This window comes from Puccinia triticina, chromosome 14A, assembly GCF_026914185.1.
Source record: "Puccinia triticina chromosome 14A, complete sequence".
Taxonomy (NCBI): domain Eukaryota; kingdom Fungi; phylum Basidiomycota; class Pucciniomycetes; order Pucciniales; family Pucciniaceae; genus Puccinia; species Puccinia triticina.
In genome coordinates this window covers 4,589,716-4,611,820 of record NC_070571.1, presented here as the reverse complement: position 1 = coordinate 4,611,820, position 22,105 = coordinate 4,589,716, and the positions used below count along the sequence as shown (strand labels likewise).

Here is a 22,105-nt window from a genome sequence, read left to right as displayed (position 1 = left end):
AATTATTTTTACAATGAGACAGTAACTAGGCAGCAAAGCGGGTATGCAGAAAAATAGCTCCAGTGTGGCAAGTTATCTCAAGCCTGGTTGAATGGTAAATACAACCTCACTGAAAACACTACTAAACAAGGAAAAAAAAGAAGAAAGGCATCACTTCTTTGCAATCCTCTGACTTTGCCTTTGGTTGTCCTTGCCATTCACGATGAAAAAAACTTGAGAAACCCCTGTCAGTTGACATGCGGCATACTTGAGTTCAGTCTCCATTTAAACAAGCCTCATGAAAAATGAATCCCTCCTGGAATTTTTTGGAAGTTGCTTGGCAGTTTGAGCTAAGCAGTATGTTCAGACTCTGCTTAGCCACACCAGCCACCACACTAACTTTGTGCACAGTTAGTGTGGAGCTGCTCAGCTGGCACAGCAGTAGCACCTAAATACATACAGGCACCCTTTCAAGCGGGAGGCATCCCTCCCTGCCACATACACCAACCCGCGTGGACCAGGAGGAATCCCTCCCGGTCAACAACATAACACAACCCGGAGGAATCCCTCCTGCCCCTGGTCAACAACGCAACACAACAGGCGAACGGGCCGAATCCCCCCCGGTCAACAGTTATGTACAACTGTCTGGACTGGGAGGACTCCCTCCCGGTTGACAACATCACACAACTGTTGACCGGGTGTAATCCCTCCCGGTCAACAGTTATATACACTGTCTCGACTGGGAGGACTCCCTCCCAGTCGACACCCTAAGAAGGCGCAGGTTGCCGTCAAAGAGAACAAAGAAGATGATTCAACACAGTTGGCTATTCCATTGTCAGAGGGCTATGCACCGGTCTCGCGCAGCTCCTCACAAGGCACCAAGGAATCGCCGGCGACCAAAGATCCAACAGTCACCAAAGAGTGGCCAATTTTCTCAGTCTTACCAAAACGCGCGGGTCTGCCTTCACGCTTACCGTCACTACCTTTGTCGCATCCGTCCCAAAGCAAGAAGAGGAAGTTGTCTACGGCTTGCAATTTCTCTTCACGAAAGGCTTTGACTCTGCTTAGCCACACCAGCCACCACACTAACTTTGTGCACAGTTAGTGTGGAGCTGCTCAGCTGGCACAGCAGTAGCACCTAAATACATACAGGCACCCTTTCAAGCGGGAGGCATCCCTCCCTCCAACAGACAAGGCCGCATACACCCACCCGTGTGGACCAGGAGGAATCCCTCCCGGTCAACAACATAACACAACCCGGAAGAATCCCTCCTGCCCCTGGTCAACAAGGCAAGACAACAGTTGACCGGGTGGAATCCCTCCTGGTTGACAACATAGCACAACTGTTGACCGGGCGGAATCCCTCCCGGTCAACAGTTATGTACAACTGTCTCAACTGGGAGGACTCCCTCCCGGTCGGCAACATCACACAACTGTCGACCGGGCGGAATCCCTCCTGGTCAACAACATAGTACAACTGTCGACCGGGCGGAATCCCTCCCGGTCAACAGTTATGTACAACTGTCTCGACTGGGAGGACTCCCTCCCAGTCGGCAACATCACACAAATGTCAACCGGGCGGAATCCCTCCTGGTCGACAGTTGGGAGGGAGTCCTCCCAGTCGAGACAGTGGTATATAACTGTCAACCGGGAGGGATTCCGCCCGGTCAACAGTTGTGTGATGTTGTTGACTGGGAGGGAGTCCTCCCAGTCAAGAAAGCTGTATATAACTGTCAACCGGGAGGGATTCCGCCTGGTCGACAGTTGTGCTATGTTGTCGACTGGGAGGGAGTCCGCCCAGTGGATTAAGTTCGCTTAGGGGGTTAGTCCAGAAGCAATGGCAAGATGGTGAATCGAGTAATCTGCTTGGCGTCATGGGCAGCCCTTTGCTCGCAGCGTGGCGAGTTGGGGTCCTATGTGGAGTCGAGATCTTGTAGGAAGTGGTGGCAGTGGTGTAACTTTGTTCGGATTCTTTGTTGGAGCACAATATGAACAATATACATCCTTTTTTTCCCTTTGCCGGCGAAGGTGGAGGTGAAAACCATTTGGATATTGAGGGGAAGTTCAAGCTGCCGCCGGTTGGTGAAGCGGGTGCCACTGGGTTAGCATTCGCAAGGTGAGACAGTATTTGGCGGCCGGCTTCCACTCGGAATGATGCAGTTTGTTGCCCGTTGGTGTCCCGAAGAGCAACGCGTGGCTCTGCGCGGATTTCCCTCTCATTGTTAGACATCTTTAATGCAGATGAGTTCTTGATGTCCATCTTGAAAGCCTTTCGTGAAGAGAAATTGCAAGCCGTAGACAACTTCCTCTTCTTGCTTTGGGACGGATGCGACAAAGGTAGTGACGGTAAGCATGAAGGCAGACCCGCGCGTTTTGGTAAGACTGAGAAAATTGGCCACTCTTCAGTGACTGTTGGATCTTTGGTCGCCGGCGATTCCTTGGTGCCTTGTGAGGAGCTGCGCAAGACCGGTGCATAGCCCTCTGACAATGGAATAGCCAACTGTGTTGAATCATCTTCTTTGTTCTCTTTGACGGCAACCTGCGCCTTCTTAGGGTGTCGACTGGGAGGGAGTCCTCCCAGTCGAGACAGTGTATATAACTGTTGACTGGGAGGGATTACACCCGGTCAACAGTTGTGTGATGTTGTCAACCGGGAGGGAGTCCTCCCAGTCCAGACAGTTGTACATAACTGTCGACCGGGGGGGATTCGGCCCGTTCGCCTGTTGTGTTGCGTTGTTGACCAGGGGCAGGAGGGATTCCTCCGGGTTGTGTTATGTTGTTGACCGGGAGGGATTCCTCCTGGTCCACGCGGGTCGGTGTATGTGGCAGGGAGGGATGCCTCCCGCTTGAAAGGGTGCCTGTATGTATTTAGGTGCTACTGCTGTGCCAGCTGAGCAGCTCCACACTAACTGTGCACAAAGTTAGTGTGGTGGCTGGTGTGGCTAAGCAGAGTCTGAACATACTGCTTAGGCTGAGCTAATCCATAAAAATACATGGATTCAACCAGGAATAAAGCTGGAAAAACTCAGGTATGTGACATTGTATCAGCCTGGATCTGGCATGTCAACTGACACCAGTTTCTCAAGTTTTTTTCATAGTGATTTATGGTCGGAGTGATTGGATGATGAGCTTTTTCCAATTGGTGATTGTGGGTTTGCATCGGACAGATTGGGATTTGGTTGCGATAGCTTAAGTTTCAAGGTCAACGGTCGCTTTGCTGAGGTGTTGACAGGATTGAGAACCAAGGGCTCAGAAGCGTCAGATTCTTGCTCACTGTCACTTGGGTCAGACTCGCCTTGGCTACGAACGCCATCCTGATCGAGCTCTGAATCTTCATCCGAATCACTACCATCCAGATCTTTGAAGTTGTCAACGCAATAGCTCTCTGCTGGCGAATTTGGATCATTATCCTGTTTGCCTTGTTCGCCATCCAAGGTGTTTGTTGTTGAAGGTCTTACCAGAAAGAGTTGCTCCGGATTGATCAGGTTGCCCAAGTGAATGAAGGGGATGTCGCCTTTGGCATCGGGATGGGCCGAGCGTATCTTGGCAATCAAACTGTTGACATATGACTCCTCGTCTGGGGTCCAGACACGAGAGTAGAAGATCCAGCTGGTGAAAGCATGGGACCCGCCAATTGAAGACGCGTCGGTATTAACAAGTTGGGTGTTTCCATCGTTTTGCCGATCATCGTGCAGCCATACACCAGTGGTGGTGCCACGGCCAGTACGCAACACCTTACACCAGTAGTGGTAGCCGTTCCAGAAACCACAAGATAAGAGAGTGTATTTGGCCCCCAAGATGGTGATTTGGTACGGCCAATCCATTGCACCCATGTATTGCTCTTGCTCGATTGGATTGCTAGGCTGAGTAACTGTCAGGATTTGGGCTTGACCCCGAATCAGAGGAAGCGCAAGAGCTCTAAACCTAACCCCAAAAAGGGCCAAGGTGAGTCGGCGCGACCTTCAGGCGCATGCATTATGCATGCTGCTCCCAGGCGGTTGGAATGTGCAAAAGCTAATTCCTCCGCTCCTCTCCTTACAGCCACGTCATCAATTGACAAAGAGCCCAAGCAAACCAAGCACGACAGGCAACCTACCAGCTCACTCGCATCCGACGCCATACCAGACCTAATAGGTTCCAGCCTCCGCGATAGGATCACCAACCCCGCAATCAGCAACAACCGCAGTTCCGGCACTCTTGTAGCTCGCATATCAGGGACCACCAATACGCAGGCCTGACAGTCTAACTCGCATCAGCTGCAGGTCTTCAGGACTCCTAGCTGCCTTGCAGACCAAGTTTCCTTAAATCCTTTTCTCTTACCCAGTACCAGAGCGGATCTGCTCCTAGGTATATTTGTTATTTTTCATTTCTCCATCTCTGTGTTTGTCAGAGCTATCAATTTCTAACACAAGTAATCTATCCTAGTCTTGTGAAATCTATAAGTAACTTCCATGAAGAAGTACAAGTGCTGCAGAGGGAGATCATCCTTGAATGCAAGCCGAGATGTCTCCTTCACATACTCAGCAGTGTGATTTGGTTTGTCAGCCGAGATCGTGATTTCAGGCAAAGGGTCTTTGGGTTTCTTGGGGGGACGACCTCTCGGCTTGGGCTTGTTCTGAGTTGATTTCTCGATTGCATGGCATCGACAGACAAGTCCTGGAGTCTTGGAGATACCGGTGGATGTCCAGAGTTTGATCAAGCCCAAGACATCAGAAGGTTCCAGTCCATTTTCAAGAAAGTTCTTCATTTCGATCTTGATGGGTGTCAAGGAACGTATTTGAGGGATCAAGCATGGTTCAGCAGATCCACACATGAATTGACGATGCTCGACGACCTCAAACAAACCCGCAAGTGCCCGTGTCGGATTCCTCTTTGGATCCAAGAGGAGCTCAAGGAAAAAGTCACACGAGGCGAAAGCACCGGGCTGGAAGTTTGCTTGGTGCTTTTCGTTGCACATGTTGAAGAGCTTTGTCTGCGCGTTTGTCCAGACCGTTCGGATTTGTCCGATCTTTGTTAGATTGAAAGTTGTCCGAGCCCCAAAGTGCATGGTCAAATGGTAGAATAGTGTTGCCCCTTTGCCGGTACTGTTCTGAAGCCATAATGGATTGTACAGGGCAAAGAGGGATTCAAGCGCAGCCGACATCCAGCAGCGGTTACTCAAATGCGGCTCCTTGGATGCAGTATAAGACTGGTATGTTTAGCATTTGCTTCGGTCAACATTGAGAGAGTTCTTCGGCCACCCAAGGTTTTTTTTCTTGGTGGAAGGGTCGGGACCGTCCAGAAGGGTGGCAGTAGTGTCAGGTGGAAGACCGTCATTGATGAACTTTTGCTTCTTCGGTTTGGCCCAGCCCATCGAGTGTGAGATTTTAACTTGCATCTTTGTCTGCGATCAGTACTCCACCAATACCCCGCACATGACTGCATTGTACTCTTCCTCCAGCACGCTGACAAAACCAAATAGCTCTACCATGCCTACATGTGTTGAAGCTGTAATATTACAAGCCCTGTAATGTTTTAAGTGGCTGTACAATAGTAAAATTCAACACAACCCCCCCAATCTGGAAAATTGAGGGGTACACCAGCCAGCACGGTAAACAGGGAAGTGTAAATGTGTATCTCGCCGCTTGAGGGTGGTTTAATACACCCCACCTTTTGCAGGGCCTGTCTTTGCAAGGGGGGAAATTTGGCCCACACTTTGTAAAACTACACATAGCCCCCAGTCATGGGTAGTTTTACACTCTGGTGAATTTACAGGGCCCTATACCCCGTAAAATGTACTTTGTAAAATTCATTTGCCCCCTTGTATACTGAAAACCCTACTCAAAAACATAACTTGTACAGTCATGCGGGGCCCTGGAGTTCATGTTCCTGCATGCCAAAAACTCCAAATAATTTATAGAATCATGATATATTTATATTCAACTGTTTCAGAACTTTTTGGCAACTTGTGGAAGAACAAGGCTTTGAAAAATCAGAAAATTTCTCCACATACTTGAGAAATTTCATAATTTTTCAAAGCCTTTTTCTTCCACAAAATGGCCAAAAAGTTGTGAAACATTTTCAGCACACAAGGAAGCTTTGGAATGCTACATAGCTCACCAAAAATTCACAAAGGAATACCAAAGGCTTTTCTATTGATTTGTAAAAAGAAAACCTGAAAAATTTGCTTCCTTCATCTGCAGTGCATGCACTGCACTGTGCACAAAGAGTTTTTTGCAGTGCGCAAATTATCTCTGTTATTATACAGACCAAAAGCTTTCAACATCATTTGCAATTGAATCCACTTGGAATTGTCTCTTGTACACTTTGTGGTTCCCATTGGCTTTGATAGTTCCCCATTGTAAATTTTTTCCTTCAAACTTATCACCACTTCTATATGGACTTTATGGACTTGTATCCGCAATTATTCTTCCTCATTCAACCGCAATGGTGGTGTTGAAAATTCTTTTCCCAAACATTAAGCTTGGTTATTTCTTGTAAGCTAAGCCCCGTAATCTGTCTTCATGCCCCAGCAAGAAAAAATCAATTCTCTCGTAATGTGACCAAAGAATCAAAGGACAATCTGAACCCTGCTATCTACTTCTGGATTCCTGTTCCAACAAAATAATGGAGAGGTAGGCCTCAATTCAGTCTTTCAATTTGAAGAAAACTCAATCATGTTGAAACTTGCCCTGACTCATGACATGTGCTTTCTTACCGCGCGCTTAATCTGCACTGCATCTAGTACTGTCATCTATAACTCATCAACTCAAACCTAATCTTTGATTTCTATTCCTCTCCTGCTTCTCCAGATCGCTTGAGATCATCAACATCCAATTCACTCCTCCGGACCTATTCTCATCTGTCCACTCTTACAATTGTCAATCCTCTCCAACTTGCGCTCTCTCCTCAAACAAGATCAAGACCTCAAGAATTCCTCAAGACATCAATCACCCGTCTCTCAACAAGTCTCCAAAAGCTTTAACTAGGACCGTCTTTCTAGCTTTTCACTTGGTGAGAAATGCACTCTGCGTTTCCGGAATTTGCTCTATGATTTCATCCAACTATCCGTGGCTAACTCCTTTTTTGTTCTACATTAGTTGACTGTCTTCAGATCTTAGCGCTTCTCTTTTTACTTCTTATATTTTTGTCCCTAACTTCCTATCTGGGTTTGTCTTTTATCTCATTGTCATTCTCTTCTTTCATTCCTCTCAACCAATCCTCATCTTCATCTCCCAGCTCAACTCAACTACTTGTAACTTCCACTACACTCATTTGTTCTTCTACAGACAGCCATCTGTCTCAGGGTTTGTTTCATTATCTATTGTCTCATTTTCTTTTCCTTTCTTGTTTATTCCTTATCTCACGTTGTTGCTCTTTTAGTTTTTGGTCTTATTTTCACAGAAATCAAGTCTTAGTTTCTTTAAATCAACCACTAGAGTTGCTTTTGGTTAAAACTCTTACCAATGTCTGATCCACTTTTGGCTTTGTGGGACAAACAAAATATAAGCCTGGGGGTCAAACCCACTGAAACCAATACTATACCCAGTTTGTATAATGGAGCTGTCTACCAAGGTGTATAGCTGCAAAACAGATATAGTTGATTGCATTTTGGAGGGTGCCTGCGGGATGGCACCCCCCCCCCCCCCTCCAATAGTGGGGCTTATTTAAGAGTTAGGCAAGACTCAAATTTATGGTGTTGCTTGTAAACCCTGGTCCTGGGACCTAGGGACTATCATTTTAATACAGGGGTTTGCAATTGAATTTTACAAAACTTTGGGGGTCAATTTAAGGCCTTTATGAACAAAATTCTACAATTTTGGCAAGCTTTCCAGGATGGACTCACTGCCATGGGGGTTGTATTGGTGGCAACCCCCACAATAGGGTTGACCGGGGGTGTTGGATGTGAGGTCAGTCTCCCAGACCAATATTGTATTGGTGGGGCTTACCAATACATTATTGATTTGTTGTAATAGGGGTTCACAATTGAAATTTACAAAACTTTGGGACACAGTTTAAGGTGTTTATGAGAAAAAATAAAAAAAGGAGAAGAAAAAAAAAATAGAAAGAAAGATTAAAAAGTCAACCCCTGAACAATTCCCCCACAATGCGTGTGTGCCAGTTGTCCAAGTGATTTTGCCATTACATCCGCAATTTGATCCTTCCCTGGTATCCATGTGAGGGACGTCTTCCGCTCAAAAAGTGCTTGGTTGGTGACGTAGAAATCCCGCTCAATGTGGTGGTTCCCTTATTGGATGTGTCCTCACATCCAATCTTGACCGCAGACTGATTATCACAGTAGATGTTGACCACAAAGTTTGCACTGATGATATCACAGAGAAGATTCCGTAGCCAGAGAGAATGTCTTGTTGCATGACCAAGGGGCATTGACTCTTGAGCTTCTGTTACGTGCTGTTACAGCCTATTATGTATTGGAGTGGTGGAGCATTGGCCCCTTGATACATTATAAATTAAAAAAAAACTGTAGCGCATTGGCGCGCTGTCACACAAAAAAAAACCCATGTAACAGAGCAGGCGCTTTTTACAATACTGTTGCAGTGTAACAGTGATACATTAAGATATGTTATATGCCACTACAAATACATGTATTGTAATGGTTACATTTTTGCCCCTGTTTGACCTCACCACAGGGGGTTGCAACCAATGCAACCCGTTTTGCAGTGGCTGTTGCTCATCAATCAGTGCAGCTTACTAATTTTTTTAAAAAACTGTTCATAAACAGGTTGAAATGTGTCTTAAAGTTTTCTAAATTTCAATTGTGAACCCCCCTAATGTTTACCCACTTCTCATCTGATCCAAGTCACCCTTCCACATCTTCCAGCTATGGGAGCACCAGCAGCTGGGATTGCCGTCAGTCTCATGGTTTGGGGTGAAGAGAGAAATATCACAATCACACATGCCATTCAAAAAAAAACCCTCAATTTGTGAGTTGGTTGCCTTCTTTCAATGCGTGATACCTTACTGGCCACCACAACGTGCGTGCCTTGCTTGAATTATTCCAGACGCACCGTATACTTACCATTTATGATTTACTTTTGGCAGCGGGACGAACTCAACTCTCAGGATGCTCAACCTTTAATGTTCCTGATGATATAACTGGCATTTGCGTAAATTTTGCCAGGTATGCAACACATCAAGTTCTAGTGAGAAGTGATAGGATAATTGATCTTGGACTGCGTTGTTCATATAGATCAACAGATTGATGTGAAGCCCGGTCACGGAAGAAGAAAAGTAGAATGCATCAATCATTTTGTGCGAAAGCGTTAGCAGCTTGGATAGCATTATGACTAGCGGTGAGGAACATAGTGTTCCAACTGACAAACCAAGATCTGAAATAAGTCTGTGAAGACAAACCATTGATGTCGGGGAATAAAGCAGCTATATAAAGCTCTGCGAGATGGACGTAAGGTTGGAAAAGCTTTGAGAGCATTCCGATGTTGCGAATGAGATATGAACTAGTATCGGCTGGTGGATGTGTATCGGCATCTTCCAAATCAAATATGAGATTCATAACAGCGTCTCCCAGTTCTTCTGCTGATTGATGTAAGAAATTCAGTTGATGAGAAGACATTTCTGTAAATAATGGTGCCTGTTTCTGTCGTTTTGCCTCTCTTTCTAGTTTGTCGAAAAACAGCTTTGATAGTTTGATAATTGGTAATACTGATCTGCTAAGCTGCGTGGCTGGCTGACTCATCATAGGTTCGAGGTGAGGCCGGAACATGTTGAAATACTCCGAGTATGCGCTATAAATATTTTGCGTTGCGTCGACCCAAAGATTTGGGATAATGTGTAATTCAGACCCTTTTAACCACTTTATAGCTAGATCGATTGAACGGTTTACAACGATAGAATTGTAATTTATCCTGCCTGGGTGCTTATTCTTTGAGAGCTTGATTTTTTCAATGATAGAAGAAGACGTATCGAAATAATTGATGAGGTCAATCCTTAATCTACTTCGGATAGCCTCATCCAGGCCGTGCAGTCTATAGCACTTGAGCTCTTGGAAGTGCTGGTCGTTAGTTTGGATTGGTTCAGGTACGATTCCGGGAATGATCTCATCAACAGCACGAATGATTTGATCCAAAGTCCGATGAAGAGTGTGTTGCGTATCTAAAATTAATTGGAGTTTTGAGCACGGTTCTTTCCGCAAGTCGGCCGGGTTGTCCAAAGCTTCTGAGATAATTCGGAGTTGATGTTTCAGTTGAGGTAGAAGAGTCGAGTGCAGGTGATCGTGGATGTCTCTCTTCGACCGCAGTCGCTCGATAGAAATATCTGTTGGGATATCACTAGGAATCGAACTAGGCCAGTGAAACTGATGCGCGGACAGACAGTTGAAGCCTTGCATAACAAGATCTGCAGGTTTGCTTGACAGTCAGTGAATTATTCATCTTAAAATTGAGATGTATGGTTTTGATAAAAAAAAAAGTAGATACATACCTGTTTTGTGGTGGTCGAGTGCTGCTGTTTCTCCTGGACCAGCGTCGGGCGTGCCTACGTGTTGACGGTTTGGAATGGACATTTTCGCCGATTTAGATACTTTGTTTTTCGCGTGTCTTGCCTCGATCAACCAAACAGTAGGCTCAAAGATAACTTCTCTGTGACCGGGGATAGTGGAAAATAGAGAGTATGGTCATTGTCACGCAGGTCAGAACAGGAAGTCAAAGGAATAAACACATTAAGGAAGAAAGACTGAACCTCGTACACCAGCAGGAAAAAAAAATTGATGCCTCACGGAGTCACAACTGGACCGCTTCGGCGGTGAATTCGCGAAGCGGGCCATGGAGGCTCGCGTTGCGAGATCACACGGCCGCAGCAGCCAGAGTCCGCACCTGGACGGGAAGGAGGGTGTCTTGAGGAAATACAGAAGCCACCTAACTTGAGCACCTCCACCGTGGGTGCTAAAATGCTATATTTATGTCCAAAGCCAAACCCACTTTATAATTCGCGGGAGGGGCGCTGCAGCTTGCTTGCCAACCAAGCCAAAAGGTAGGACTGACTAATTTGCCGCAGCCCAGACAGCCCGCTGAAATACCAAACCGAAACAAGTTCGGGGCTTGGCGTTATGCCTATGGGGTAGAGTATTCTTATCAAAACTTCGGAGGCCTTGAATCACCATTGACAAGACCAGGGTGCAGGTTTGCAGCATCCAATCAGCGCGCATATTCCTGAGCCGAAAAGACATACAAAACAACATGGAGAAGTTTGATAGGCTCGGAATATACATATACCTTCCACCAAAGTTGAACGAAATTGGTGCTATGAATCTCACATTGATATGTCCCTGTCTAGTGGTAAATTGTTCAGAAATTGGGTCCCCTAATGGCCTCTTTTACAGTTGAAAGACAAGGATTGAGGACACTACAACTGATTTCTTTCAAAGGAGTAGACAGCTTGGATGGCATTATGGGTAGCAGTCAAGAACACAGTGTTGAAAGTTAGAAAGCCAGTTTTGAAAGGAATTTGTGAAGATACACCGTCTGTGTCTGGCAATAAAGGAACTATGTACAGTCCAACGAGAAGTAAATAAGATTGAAAATAAGTTGAGAGGGATTCGATTTCACTAATGAGACGGGAACGGGTAAGGGCTGGCGGAGTGTTATCAGCTTCTTCTAAATGACGGACCAAATGGGCGACTGCTCCTCCGTGTCGAAAAGCCTCTTCACGTAGTGAAACCAGTTGAGAAGAGAACATCTCTGTGTACAATGGTGCATCGTCTCGGAGCATCCCGTCTTTTGCGATTTTGCTAAAAAACAGGCTCGACATTTTGATGACTGGTGAGATGGCTTGAGCAAGCTTTAAGACCGGCCGACTTAAGGGAGATTTGCGTGTCGGGTCTACCAGATCGATATAATTTTGGCCTGCCGCCCAAATGTCATTTAGTCCGTAGTCCCAAGAATCTGTAATAATCTCGAGTTCCGATCCTTTTAACCATCCCATAGCTGCATCGATCGAGCGGATGAGAAAGTAACGTAGGAAATACATCATATCCGGGTACTCCTTCGTTTGGAGTTTCCGTCCTTCAAGGATACTGCAGGAGATATGGAAATACTCAAGCATGTTGCTCCTCAATGTCTCTCTGATAGCCTCATGCAGGCCGTGAAGTCTGTAGCCTTTGAACTCTTGGTAGTGCTGATCGTTAGTCTGGGTTGGCTCAGGTACGTTTCCAGGAATGATATCATCAGTCGCACGAATGATTCCGTCTAAACTCAGATGAACGCGTGGTTGGATCGCTAGAATGAGTTCGAGTTTTGGGGCCGTTTCCACTTTCAACTTGGTCAGGTCATTCAGAGCGTGCGACATGATTCGAACTTGCTGTTTTAGTTGGGGCAGAAGAGTCGAGTGCAGGTGAGCGTGGATGTCTCTCTTCGAACGCAGTCGGTCGATAGAAATATCCGTCGGGGTATCACTAGGAATTGTACTTGGCCAGTGAAGCTCATGCGCGGAAAGACGTTCAAAGCCTTGAATAACTAGATCTAGAGGTTTGCGAAGTAGTTAATCAATCATGTGTTTTGAAATTGAGATTGATGGTTTTGATGAACAGATCGAATTGCACACCTGCTTTGTGGTGGTCAAGCGCTTGTATTTCCCCTGTGGCATCACGAGACCTGTCTACGAGTCTGCGAATCGGGTACGCCATTATCGCCGGGTTGTTTCGTTTTTCGGGTGGCTTGAGGGAAAACTTCTCCAGTTACTCTAACGCCTGAGACGCTCGGTTCCTGCGATGTCGCCAGTGGAAGAAGGGCATATTTCAGAGAGCCGTTCGGTGGCATGCAGGCAGGAGGAAGGGGAAAACGAAACAAGAAAAAGATATACACAGAGAGAGAGAGAGAAATGAGACACCCACCTTCCACTTGAGGATGTCGATTCCAACGAGACGGGCGCTTCGGGCCCCGGAGATAGCGCTGGAACCCGTACCCGAGCCCAACGGGTATATGTACCCTGTCCCGTCCTGGCGTGACCCCGGGGTGGCCGGGTACCCCTTGGGCTCTGCGGAAACTCCTTTCTAGACGCGGGGGAGGGTGCACGGGGTGGGGGATCGACGGGCGGGGTTTGTGCGGGCCAGCGCTGTAGGCCCGTTGGTTCAACAAACCCTAAACCTTTGTATGTATGTCAAACAAATTTAGAATACATTGTTGGTCGCCTTCTGATTCGAAGGCCGCGCCAGTGAATCATGATGCGTTATGCTTAAAATTTAGATAGTTTTACACACGTGATAAAGACTGTCTCTTTGGAGGGCGTGTCCTGCAGCCAACTTAATTAAGGGGGCACGGTAAGGCGGGAGGGACTTTGGTCAGTTGGATCTTGCAGGGGCTTCGGATATGGTTAAGTTGCGATTTTGCGTGTCAGTCAACAAAAAATCCTTTATCCAATAGCCTCGAGTATTGAAAAACCGATCAACATTTCGGCAGAAAGGGGTCAGGATGTATATGCAACATGGAGTCGGTTTGTATAATTAAATTTTAGCACAACATTTTAGCAGACAATTTTATGTGGACGCAGTAGATGGGTCACCTGACATGGCATGGATCGTAACGAGCTTGAGTTTCACTGGAGAGCTGTATTAATGAGGTTGATCTAGGGGAGTCAGAGGATGTATTAGGGGAGCCCGCTGAGACCGGTGAGCTAGGGATAGTTGGCTTGGGCGAGAGGTTCTGCTTCAAGTAGAGACCACCGCTTATTCTGGCACGGGATTGACGGCTGTAGGAGGCCTGAACCCCGGGAAATTATTGATTGTGTTCTGCAGGGCACGGAAAAGGATCGGGTTGGCGAGCTCCGGCGTGTCCTTGGTGTCCTTTTTTGCTGTAGTCTTGGCTAGACCATCAGCTTTCTCGGGGGCAGCAGCCATATCGATGTCCATCTTATCAGACTCTTGAGCGGTCGGGTCAATCTCTCTCTTCGACTCGGACGTTGGTTGGTCTGCGGATTGTTTATCAAGACTTGATGATGGGTCTGTGTTTTCTGGCTTCTCCTTGATCTTCCAGGCATAGCTCTGTCGGGGATCATAGGTAGGTTTGTGTTGACGAGCCAGTTCAAGGAGCTCTTTGAGGGCAGACAAAGATGTGAGGACTCGTGCGGACAGGGTGGCGTAGAGTGAGGGCGCTTGGTAGATCGATGTCTTGAGAATGTAATATGAGGCGATCGGATAATCTATGCAAACAGAACATTTCGGATGGTCAGATCGATCACCGGCGAAGACAAGTTCTTTCTCGTTCAGCGAAACGAACATTCGTCGTAGCCTCTCCGGTCGCGTTTCTCGATTATAAATAAACCACCCTCTCTATCCGGCTCGGGCCGTGAGAGGACTAGGGCGTACTCGATTCCGACGAACCGCCGAAGTGCTTCCTGCTCCGAGGCCGGGTCCATCTTGGATTGACCAGAGAACATGCTCTGCATTCGTAAGACCTGGTTGGTGGATTTACGGTCGTAGAAGGGAGACAAGGCGAAGTAGTCCAGCGCGTTCGATTCGGTTAAGGGGCCATGTTCGAGTATCCAGGCCAGCGATCGCCACTGGACGTGGCACAAATCGCTGTCTGGAATCGCAAGGCCGGCTATCGTTGAGTTCATGGTTGGTTGGATGGGTTGTGAGGGCGGAGTGAGTTTGTGGTGGTTGGCTAAGAATTTATGTACAATCGGAAACCAGCGGCCAAGGGTCGGCGGGACTCCGCCCGGAAGGTTTTCTCACTTCAACCTTTTACCAAACAACAGCCTGGGTATCGACGCTTTCCTTCCGATGGCCAGCCACTCAGGGCCACCAATCGACCAAATCCCCAATAAGCCGGATGCGATCCCGTTCCTAACTCGGAACCAAATCAAGACCAACATCGCCTTGGGCCAGGTCTTGTGAGTCTTCTCGCCAGCTCTCTTGTAAGCCGCAAGTTTCTCTGATGGTTCGAACTCGGTCACGTGTCGAGTCACAGAGTGCTTCATCGTTCGTACGTTTACCAGCTCAATTCATGGCTCGCCAAACACCCCGGCGGCGAACTCGCAATCTTACACTTCGTCGGACGAGATGCAACGGATGAAATCGAGGCTTACCATCCAGAGAAACTCATCAAACAGATGAGGCCATTCATTGTTGGCCGCGTCGCACCGGAAGAATGGGAAGATGAAAAAACGGGAGGGGGTTGGAAGCCTTTAAATCCACCCATCCAAATCGGTTTGTGGCCAATGCCTAGCATCGATCATCAACCCGAACTTCTCAGGAAAAACCCGGATGATCACAAAATATCGGATGGTTTAGCAATCCTCGATCACACCCTTGGTTCCAGTTTGCGCGCAGTCCCCGCCTCTTCGAAAAACTTACCTCATTCCAATCACGCCACTCCATCAACAAGGCTAGACGAACGCCTGAGAGCCTTGGAACCACCATCCGATGCTCTCCACGAAGCACTACAAGAGGGCTACGATTTATCATTAGCCAGACAAAAACATCTATCAAATTCGTATCGGGCACTGCATGAGAAAATACGCGCCGCTGGACTCTATCGTGCTCCTCAGCCGTTTTACGGTTACGGACCGGACCTGCTCCGATATTCTGTCCTATTTCTAGCATTTTTCTTGACTCATCCTGCATTTCCCCTCTTGAAAAAATACCTGGCGGGCTTCCTACTCGACGCGACCGATGTTTCATCAGTGAAGACTCCTTCAACCCTTCGCTGCTTTGTCTCGGCCGTGTTCCTCGGCCTCTGGTGGCATCAAATCACTTTTGTTGCCCACGATGCCGGCCATTCGGGGATCACCGGAGATTGGATGAAAGATCGTTTGATTGGAATCCTGATTGGCAATTTCCTGGGTGGCATTAGTATCGGCTGGTGGTGTGACGTAAGTGTATCTCTCACTGACTGGTAGCTGCTATCGCCATCATACACCTATTGACCCTGATCCAATATACACAGAACCATGATGTCCACCACCTCGTGACAAACCATCCCGAACACGACCCTGACATCCAACATTTGCCATTCTTTGCCATCTCTACAAGATTCTTCAAATCACTCCGTTCGACCTATTATAAGCATACAATGCGCTTTAATCGTTTCGCAAAGTTTTCTGTCCAGCACCAGCATCGGCTCTATTATATTATCATGATGTTTGCAAGATTTAATTTACTTTTTAATTCTTGCCTATATCTTGCAACGCGCAAAAAACAAAAGATGCGGAACTTGGAAAGTAAGTGCCTTGCTGTTTTACTTCTTCATTCACCAAGAAATTCGACTGAATGTCGTGTTTCACAATGAGTGCACTGACCTTTTTACGGCATCCCCTTGCTAGTCGGTGGTATCATATTCTTCTGGGTTTATTTTGGAACTATTCTGTCTCTACTCCCCAGTTATCCAATCCGACTCATGTATTTACTTGTCAGCTTTGCGGTTACCAGTCCGCTTCATGTTCAAGTAAGTCGATAGCTTGCAGAGCAAATTATAGAAAATCAGCTGATCGGGCAATTTACTACAAACCTCCTAGATCGTATTATCCCATTTTGGCCAATCAACCGCGGACCTCGGGCTCAATGAATGTTTTGCTCACCGGCAGATAAGGACAACCATGGACGTCAGCTGTCCATCTTGGCTGGATTTTTTGCATGGTGGTTTGCACATGCAAGTTACGCATCACCTCTTCCCCCGTCTTCCTCGTCATCGACTTCGGCTAGCCTCCGAACAGTTTGTCCAACCGTGGTGCCGCCAAGAGGGCTTGACATACAGCTCGATGGGCTTTGTGAAAGGCAACTCAAAAGTGCTCGGGACACTTGAAGAAGTTGCAAAACAGCTGAAGATTCTGGGAATTGTCGCATCTACACAAGCCCATGGGCTCAAACATTAACATCAACTATCTTATTTATGTAGCAAGACGCAACAGTACATCTTTCCCATTTATCTTACATTCTCTTTTCTTCTTGAAACTACCGGTGTTGGCGCCGTTTTATCTGGCAAAACTCTTTTCATTCTTGTTTCTTGTCACAGAAAAATGGGATCTTTGAATACTTTCCATCCCCTCTCGACTTTCCTCATGCCGTGGAACGATGAATGTCTCACAAGTTTGCCGATCTGGTCATTTTGATGATCGTGAGTATGTATGGTATATTCAAGTCCAAATTCATGAAGAGACACTGCAAAAAAAATCCTCTTCCCCAAGACAAGCCTCCAGACGTTGCTCTAGACATGCTCCATGATTGTGGTGTTGCTTATGAGCAGTTGTGCATCAACTGCTCAGCTGATGTGTCAGATTACGCAATTGCCAGCAGTCGGGATTGTGGCAACTCACCTCGGTTTTAGGTGAAGAGTAAAATTTCTCGATATGTTGCAACTGTCACTCATTCCGCAGTGGAAAATGATATGGCAATGGATTTTAGACTAAGTATTTTGTGCACATCAACATTCATCCAGCTTGATTTGAGTCAAGGGAGAAGGAAAATGGGATCTATCAATTCTCTTCTTCAAAGGCATGAGCAGCTTGGATGGCATTATGAGTAGCTGTGAAGAACAAAGTGTTCCAAGTGGTAAACCAAGATCTAAAATAAGTTTGTGAAGACACCCCGTCTATGTCAGGAAATAAAGGAGTTAAATAAAATGCCGCAAGAGGTACATAAGCTTGAAAGAGTTTTGAAAGCTTTTCGATTTCGTCAACAAGGCGGGAGCTAATGTCGTCTGGTGAGTCCATATCAGCATCTCCAAGTATATCCATCAAATTCGAAACAAATTCTCCAACGTCTTCCGCTGAATCATGTAAGAAATTCAATTGATCGGAAGACATCTCTGTAAATAATGGTGCTTGTTCGTCTTTCATTCCCTTGCTTGCCAGTTTGTCGAAAAACAGCTTCGTTAGTTTGAGGATTGGGATCATCGATTTGCCAAGCGGTGTTGCTAGCTTGCTGATCGTAATTTCGGGTGTTGGAGAGAGCAGGTTGGACTCTTGTGGTGGATGAAACAGGCTGAAATACTCGTCGAATGGTGCAAACCTCCTTGACCCGTCTATCAATCCTTCCTCCCAAAGATGCGAGATAATCTGTAATTCGGATCCTTTTAACCATGTAATAGCTTGATCGATCGAACGGTTCAGATCAGCAGATATGTCATATATGCTATATGGGTAGCCCCTTGCCGGGAGCACGAGTTCTTGAATGATATGTTTGGAATAATTGAAATATTTCAAGACGTCGAGCCTCAATCGTTGTCTGATAGCTTCATCCAGCCGATACATTCTGTATCCTTTGAACTCTTGGAAGTGCTGGTCGTTAGTTTGGCTTGGCGCAGGTGTATTTCCGGGGATGAGTTCATCAATGGCGCAGACGAGCTGATCTAAGGTCCGGGAAATTTCGGGTTGCATGTCTAGAATCAGCTGGAGTTTTGAGCCCGGTTCTTTGCGGAATTCATCCAGGTTATACAGAACTTGTGAGATAGCTTGAAATTCCTGGTCTAGCTGAGGTAGAATAATTGAGTGCAATCGAGTATGGATGTCTCTCTTCGAGCGCAGATAGTCGATAGAAATATCCGTCTTGATCTTCATAGGAACCCTATTAGCACGTTCAAACTTATGCACGTACAAACGTTTGAAGCCTCGGATAACTAGATCTAGAGGTGTGGTACACAAGCAATCAGCTAATTGCTTGTCTTGGAATTGAGATCGATTTTTTGCATAAATAGATTATGCGGAGATACCCACTTGCTTGGTGGTGGTCAAGCGCCTGTGTTTCCCCTGTGCCGTCGTCGGGCATGTCTACGAGTCTGCGGTTTCGGTTGGACATGATCGCTGAGTTGTTTGATTTTTCCCGTGGCTTGCGTCGATCGACCACCTCCCAGACCTCAAGGCAAATTTACCCAAGTTACTCTAACGCCTGAAACGCTCTGTGCTTGCGATGTCGATGGGAAAAAAAAAAACAGATTTCAGAAAGCCGCACCTTGAGGTAAACGAATATCAACAAGAAAGAACTGAAACAAACGTAGCTGCCACTATGCCGGGAGAGACCAGACACTGGCGCTTCGGGGAAAGTCACGTTTGGACGCGGGGGAAGGGGCGCGTGGCGGGGGACCGACAACCAACTGAGATGTACCGAACTTCCAACAAGTCCCTTCATGTCCAGGTTACAAAAAAGTATCCTTTATCGGGATTCGGAAGTCAAGTGGATAGAGATATAGATCACATTTCGTGGCAACGGTCAAGACGTCAATTGAAACAATTGGATGAGGCGGAAGATCCTTTTCACCATGTCAAGCCTCCATAAGTTGCTTCTAGACCAGCTCTCTAGATCACATGCTTCAAAGTTTAAGCGGTGAAAAACTGTGGTTAATGTGCGCACCAAGCACTCTGATCCAACTTACCCTTCCCCATAATTCTACAGGTATGCCAGCAGTCAAGATTGCGGTTATGTAGTCTCATGGTTGGTGAAGAGCAAAATTTACCAAGACGTTGCACTGTCACTCATCCTATAGGAAAAATTCAAATTGCCGGTCATTGGCCCCTCTCAATGCACAAGACCTTGCTAGCTACCAAAATGTACATGCCTTGCTTGAATCACTTGTTAAGACATGCCGTATATTTTCCCTTTGTGAATATATTCTGGGAGCAGCACAATCTCAACTCTCATCAGGTCCAAATTTTAATACTTCTGATGCAATGACTCCTGTTTCAATAAATTTTGCTCAACTTGCGACACATTGAAACCTAGCCATATGGAAAAGCGAGAAGAGTTATTTTGTGTACATCAACATTCATACAGATTGATTTGGAAAGCCAAGGGAGAAGTGAAATGGGATGGGTCAATTCTCTTCTTCAAAGGCATGAGCAGCTTGGATGGCGTTATGAGTAGCTGTGAAGAACAAAGTGTTCCAAGTGGTAAACCAAGATCTAAAATAAGTTTGTGAAGACACCCCGTCTATGTCGGGAAATAAAGGAGTTAAATAAGATGCTGCGAGAGGAACATAAGATTGAAAAAGTTTGGAAAGCTTTTCAATTGCGTGAACGAGGCCGGAGCTAGTAACGTCTGGTTCCTCCATGTCAATATCTCCAAGTATAACCATCAGACTCGAGACAAATTCTCCAACGTCTTCAGCCGATTCATGTATGAAATTCAATTGATCGGAAGACATCTCTGTAAATAATGGTGCTTGTTCGTGCTTCATTCCCTTGCTTGCCAGTTTGTCAAAAAATAGCTTCGTTAGTTTGAGGATTGGGATCATCGATTTGCCAAGCTGTGTTGTTGGCTTGCTCATTGGAAGGTCTTGTGTTGGATAGAACCGGCTGAACTCTTGTGTTGGATGGAACAGGCTGAAATACTCGTCAAATGGTTCAAACCTTCTTGATCCGTCTATCAATCCTTCCTCCCAAAGATGCAAAATGATTTGTAATTCGGATCCTTTTAACCATATGATAGCTTGATTGATTGCACGGTTCAGATCAGTAGATGCTTCATATATGTTATACATGCGCCTCTCTTCTGGGAGCATGAGTTCTTCAATGATATGTTGGGAATGATCAAAATATTTCAAGACATCAAGTCTCAATTGATGTCTGATAGCTTCATCCAGCCGGTACATTCTGTATCCTTTGAACTCTTGGAAGTGCTGGTCGTTAGTTTGAGTTGGTGTAGGTGTATTTCCGGGGATGAGCTCATCAATGGCGCAGACAAGTTGATCTAACGTCCGTTGAAGTTTGGGTTGCGTGTCTAGAATCAGCTGGAGCTTTTTGCGTGGTCCGTTGCGCAATTTGTCCAGGTTATAAAAAACTTGCGAGATTGTTTCGAATTCCTGGTCGAGTTGAGGTAGAATACTGTTAATCAACAAACTAAAGATGTATTTCTAATAAGCTCTTCTGAAGAAATACACACAATAAAAAGAGAAGAAAAAGTAAATATACCTAAAGGCAAGAACAACAATGATGATGGACACGCGAGAAAAGAAGACACCGGACACGAAGGGACACAGGACACGAGGGGACACAAGACACGACAACAGGGAGTCGAATGAGATGGTTGATGATTTGAGATCAGAGTCGGCGAGTCGATGAGAGAAGGGATATGACACAATGGTCAGGTAAAAGTTGGCGGTTTGTTGGAGGAAGGGATGAGTTGCAACAAAGGCGAAGATAAGCTAGGAGTGATCAGAATCACGATAAGATGGAGTCAACCAATGATGATGTCGAGGTGGAGGAAGAACTTTGAATATAAGTAAAGTTAAAAGGCAGATGATGAAAGCTGCAGGTTCCCCGAGAGAAGAAAGTGTAGTCGAGGAAGGAAGGAGTTTATATATCAAAGATAAGAGGTCTGAGCGGAGTTCTTGCAGGGAGATTTTTGAGAGGACCGAGAGCCGAATGACGTCAGAGAACCAAATGACGTCAGTTGAGACTGGGGCCGCTAGAAGATCTAGAGGGATGTCACATGAATATCAACAAATACTTGAGTGCAAACAAGTGTGGATATCCTTCTTCGAACGGAGGTGGTTGATAGAAATATCCGCTGTGTTCTTCATAGGAGTCCTATTAGCACGTTCAAATCCATTCTTGGATAAACGTTTGAAGCCTTGAATAACTAAATCTAGAGGTTCGGTACATACTCAATCAGCCAATTACTTACTTGGGAATTCAGATCAATGCTTTTTCTAAAGAAGATTGTAAGGAGATACCCACCTGCTTGGTGGCAGTCAAGTGCTTCTAATTCTCTTGTACCAGGGTCGGGCGTGTTTCTGAGTTCGCGGTTTGGATTGGACATTATTGCCGAGTTGATTGGTTTTCCCTTGTCTTGCGTCGATGGACCACCTTCTAGACTCCAATAGGCCAGTCCCAATCTAAGCAGCGGAATGAGAAAGTCTGACTACCAGGTGCGACTCTGTGGCGGTGTTCAATATATAAAAAAACGAGGAAAGAGCATAAGTGAAGCAATATCAATAGGGAGGCAAGAAGAAAAGAAACAAACAAGAACGAACATGGAGCACCAAGAAGGTCGCCTGGGTCAAGACTAAAATACACACCAAGCGTTTTAATTGACCTTTCCTATTGCTCCTCATGATGGACCAAAATTAAAGTACAAGATCAAACAAGGTCAATTCATCGCAGTTTTCAGCGGTGGTCTCTAAAGTATGTAACTCACCACCAAATAAGAAAATGATAACAGACGGCGAGTATAAGATACTAGAAC

At 46.1% G+C, this 22,105-nt stretch overlaps 6 protein-coding genes across 6 annotated transcripts; 2 read left to right on the top strand and 4 right to left on the bottom strand.

The window, feature by feature from the left end:
- Positions 1-2,231: 2,231 nt before the first annotated feature.
- On the top strand, positions 2,232-2,456 carry PtA15_14A414 (uncharacterized protein; the record flags this gene model as incomplete). Its single annotated transcript, XM_053163128.1, has 2 exons — positions 2,232-2,325; positions 2,386-2,456. 2 exons carry the CDS (start codon positions 2,232-2,234, stop codon positions 2,454-2,456), a joined length of 165 nt encoding a protein of 54 aa, XP_053027085.1.
- Positions 2,457-9,220: 6,764 nt separating this feature from the next.
- Positions 9,221-10,498, bottom strand: PtA15_14A413 (uncharacterized protein; the record flags this gene model as incomplete). Its single annotated transcript, XM_053163127.1, has 2 exons — positions 9,221-10,332; positions 10,417-10,498. The coding sequence occupies 2 exons, from the start codon at positions 10,496-10,498 to the stop codon at positions 9,221-9,223; spliced, it is 1,194 nt and encodes a 397-aa protein (XP_053027084.1).
- Positions 10,499-11,337: 839 nt separating this feature from the next.
- Positions 11,338-12,616, bottom strand: PtA15_14A412 (uncharacterized protein; the record flags this gene model as incomplete). The annotated part of the gene is made up of 2 exons (XM_053163126.1): positions 11,338-12,452; positions 12,535-12,616. The coding sequence occupies 2 exons, from the start codon at positions 12,614-12,616 to the stop codon at positions 11,338-11,340; spliced, it is 1,197 nt and encodes a 398-aa protein (XP_053027083.1).
- Positions 12,617-13,654: 1,038 nt separating this feature from the next.
- PtA15_14A411 (uncharacterized protein) lies at positions 13,655-14,544 on the bottom strand (the record flags this gene model as incomplete). The annotated part of the gene is made up of 2 exons (XM_053163125.1): positions 13,655-14,127; positions 14,205-14,544. The coding sequence occupies 2 exons, from the start codon at positions 14,542-14,544 to the stop codon at positions 13,655-13,657; spliced, it is 813 nt and encodes a 270-aa protein (XP_053027082.1).
- Positions 14,545-14,710: 166 nt separating this feature from the next.
- On the top strand, positions 14,711-16,800 carry PtA15_14A410 (uncharacterized protein; the record flags this gene model as incomplete). Its single annotated transcript, XM_053163124.1, has 5 exons — positions 14,711-14,820; positions 14,898-15,801; positions 15,876-16,149; positions 16,252-16,373; positions 16,444-16,800. The coding sequence occupies 5 exons, from the start codon at positions 14,711-14,713 to the stop codon at positions 16,798-16,800; spliced, it is 1,767 nt and encodes a 588-aa protein (XP_053027081.1).
- A 600-nt stretch (positions 16,801-17,400) lies between these two features.
- Positions 17,401-18,721, bottom strand: PtA15_14A409 (uncharacterized protein; the record flags this gene model as incomplete). The annotated part of the gene is made up of 2 exons (XM_053163122.1): positions 17,401-18,548; positions 18,640-18,721. 2 exons carry the CDS (start codon positions 18,719-18,721, stop codon positions 17,401-17,403), a joined length of 1,230 nt encoding a protein of 409 aa, XP_053027080.1.
- Positions 18,722-22,105: the final 3,384 nt, after the last annotated feature.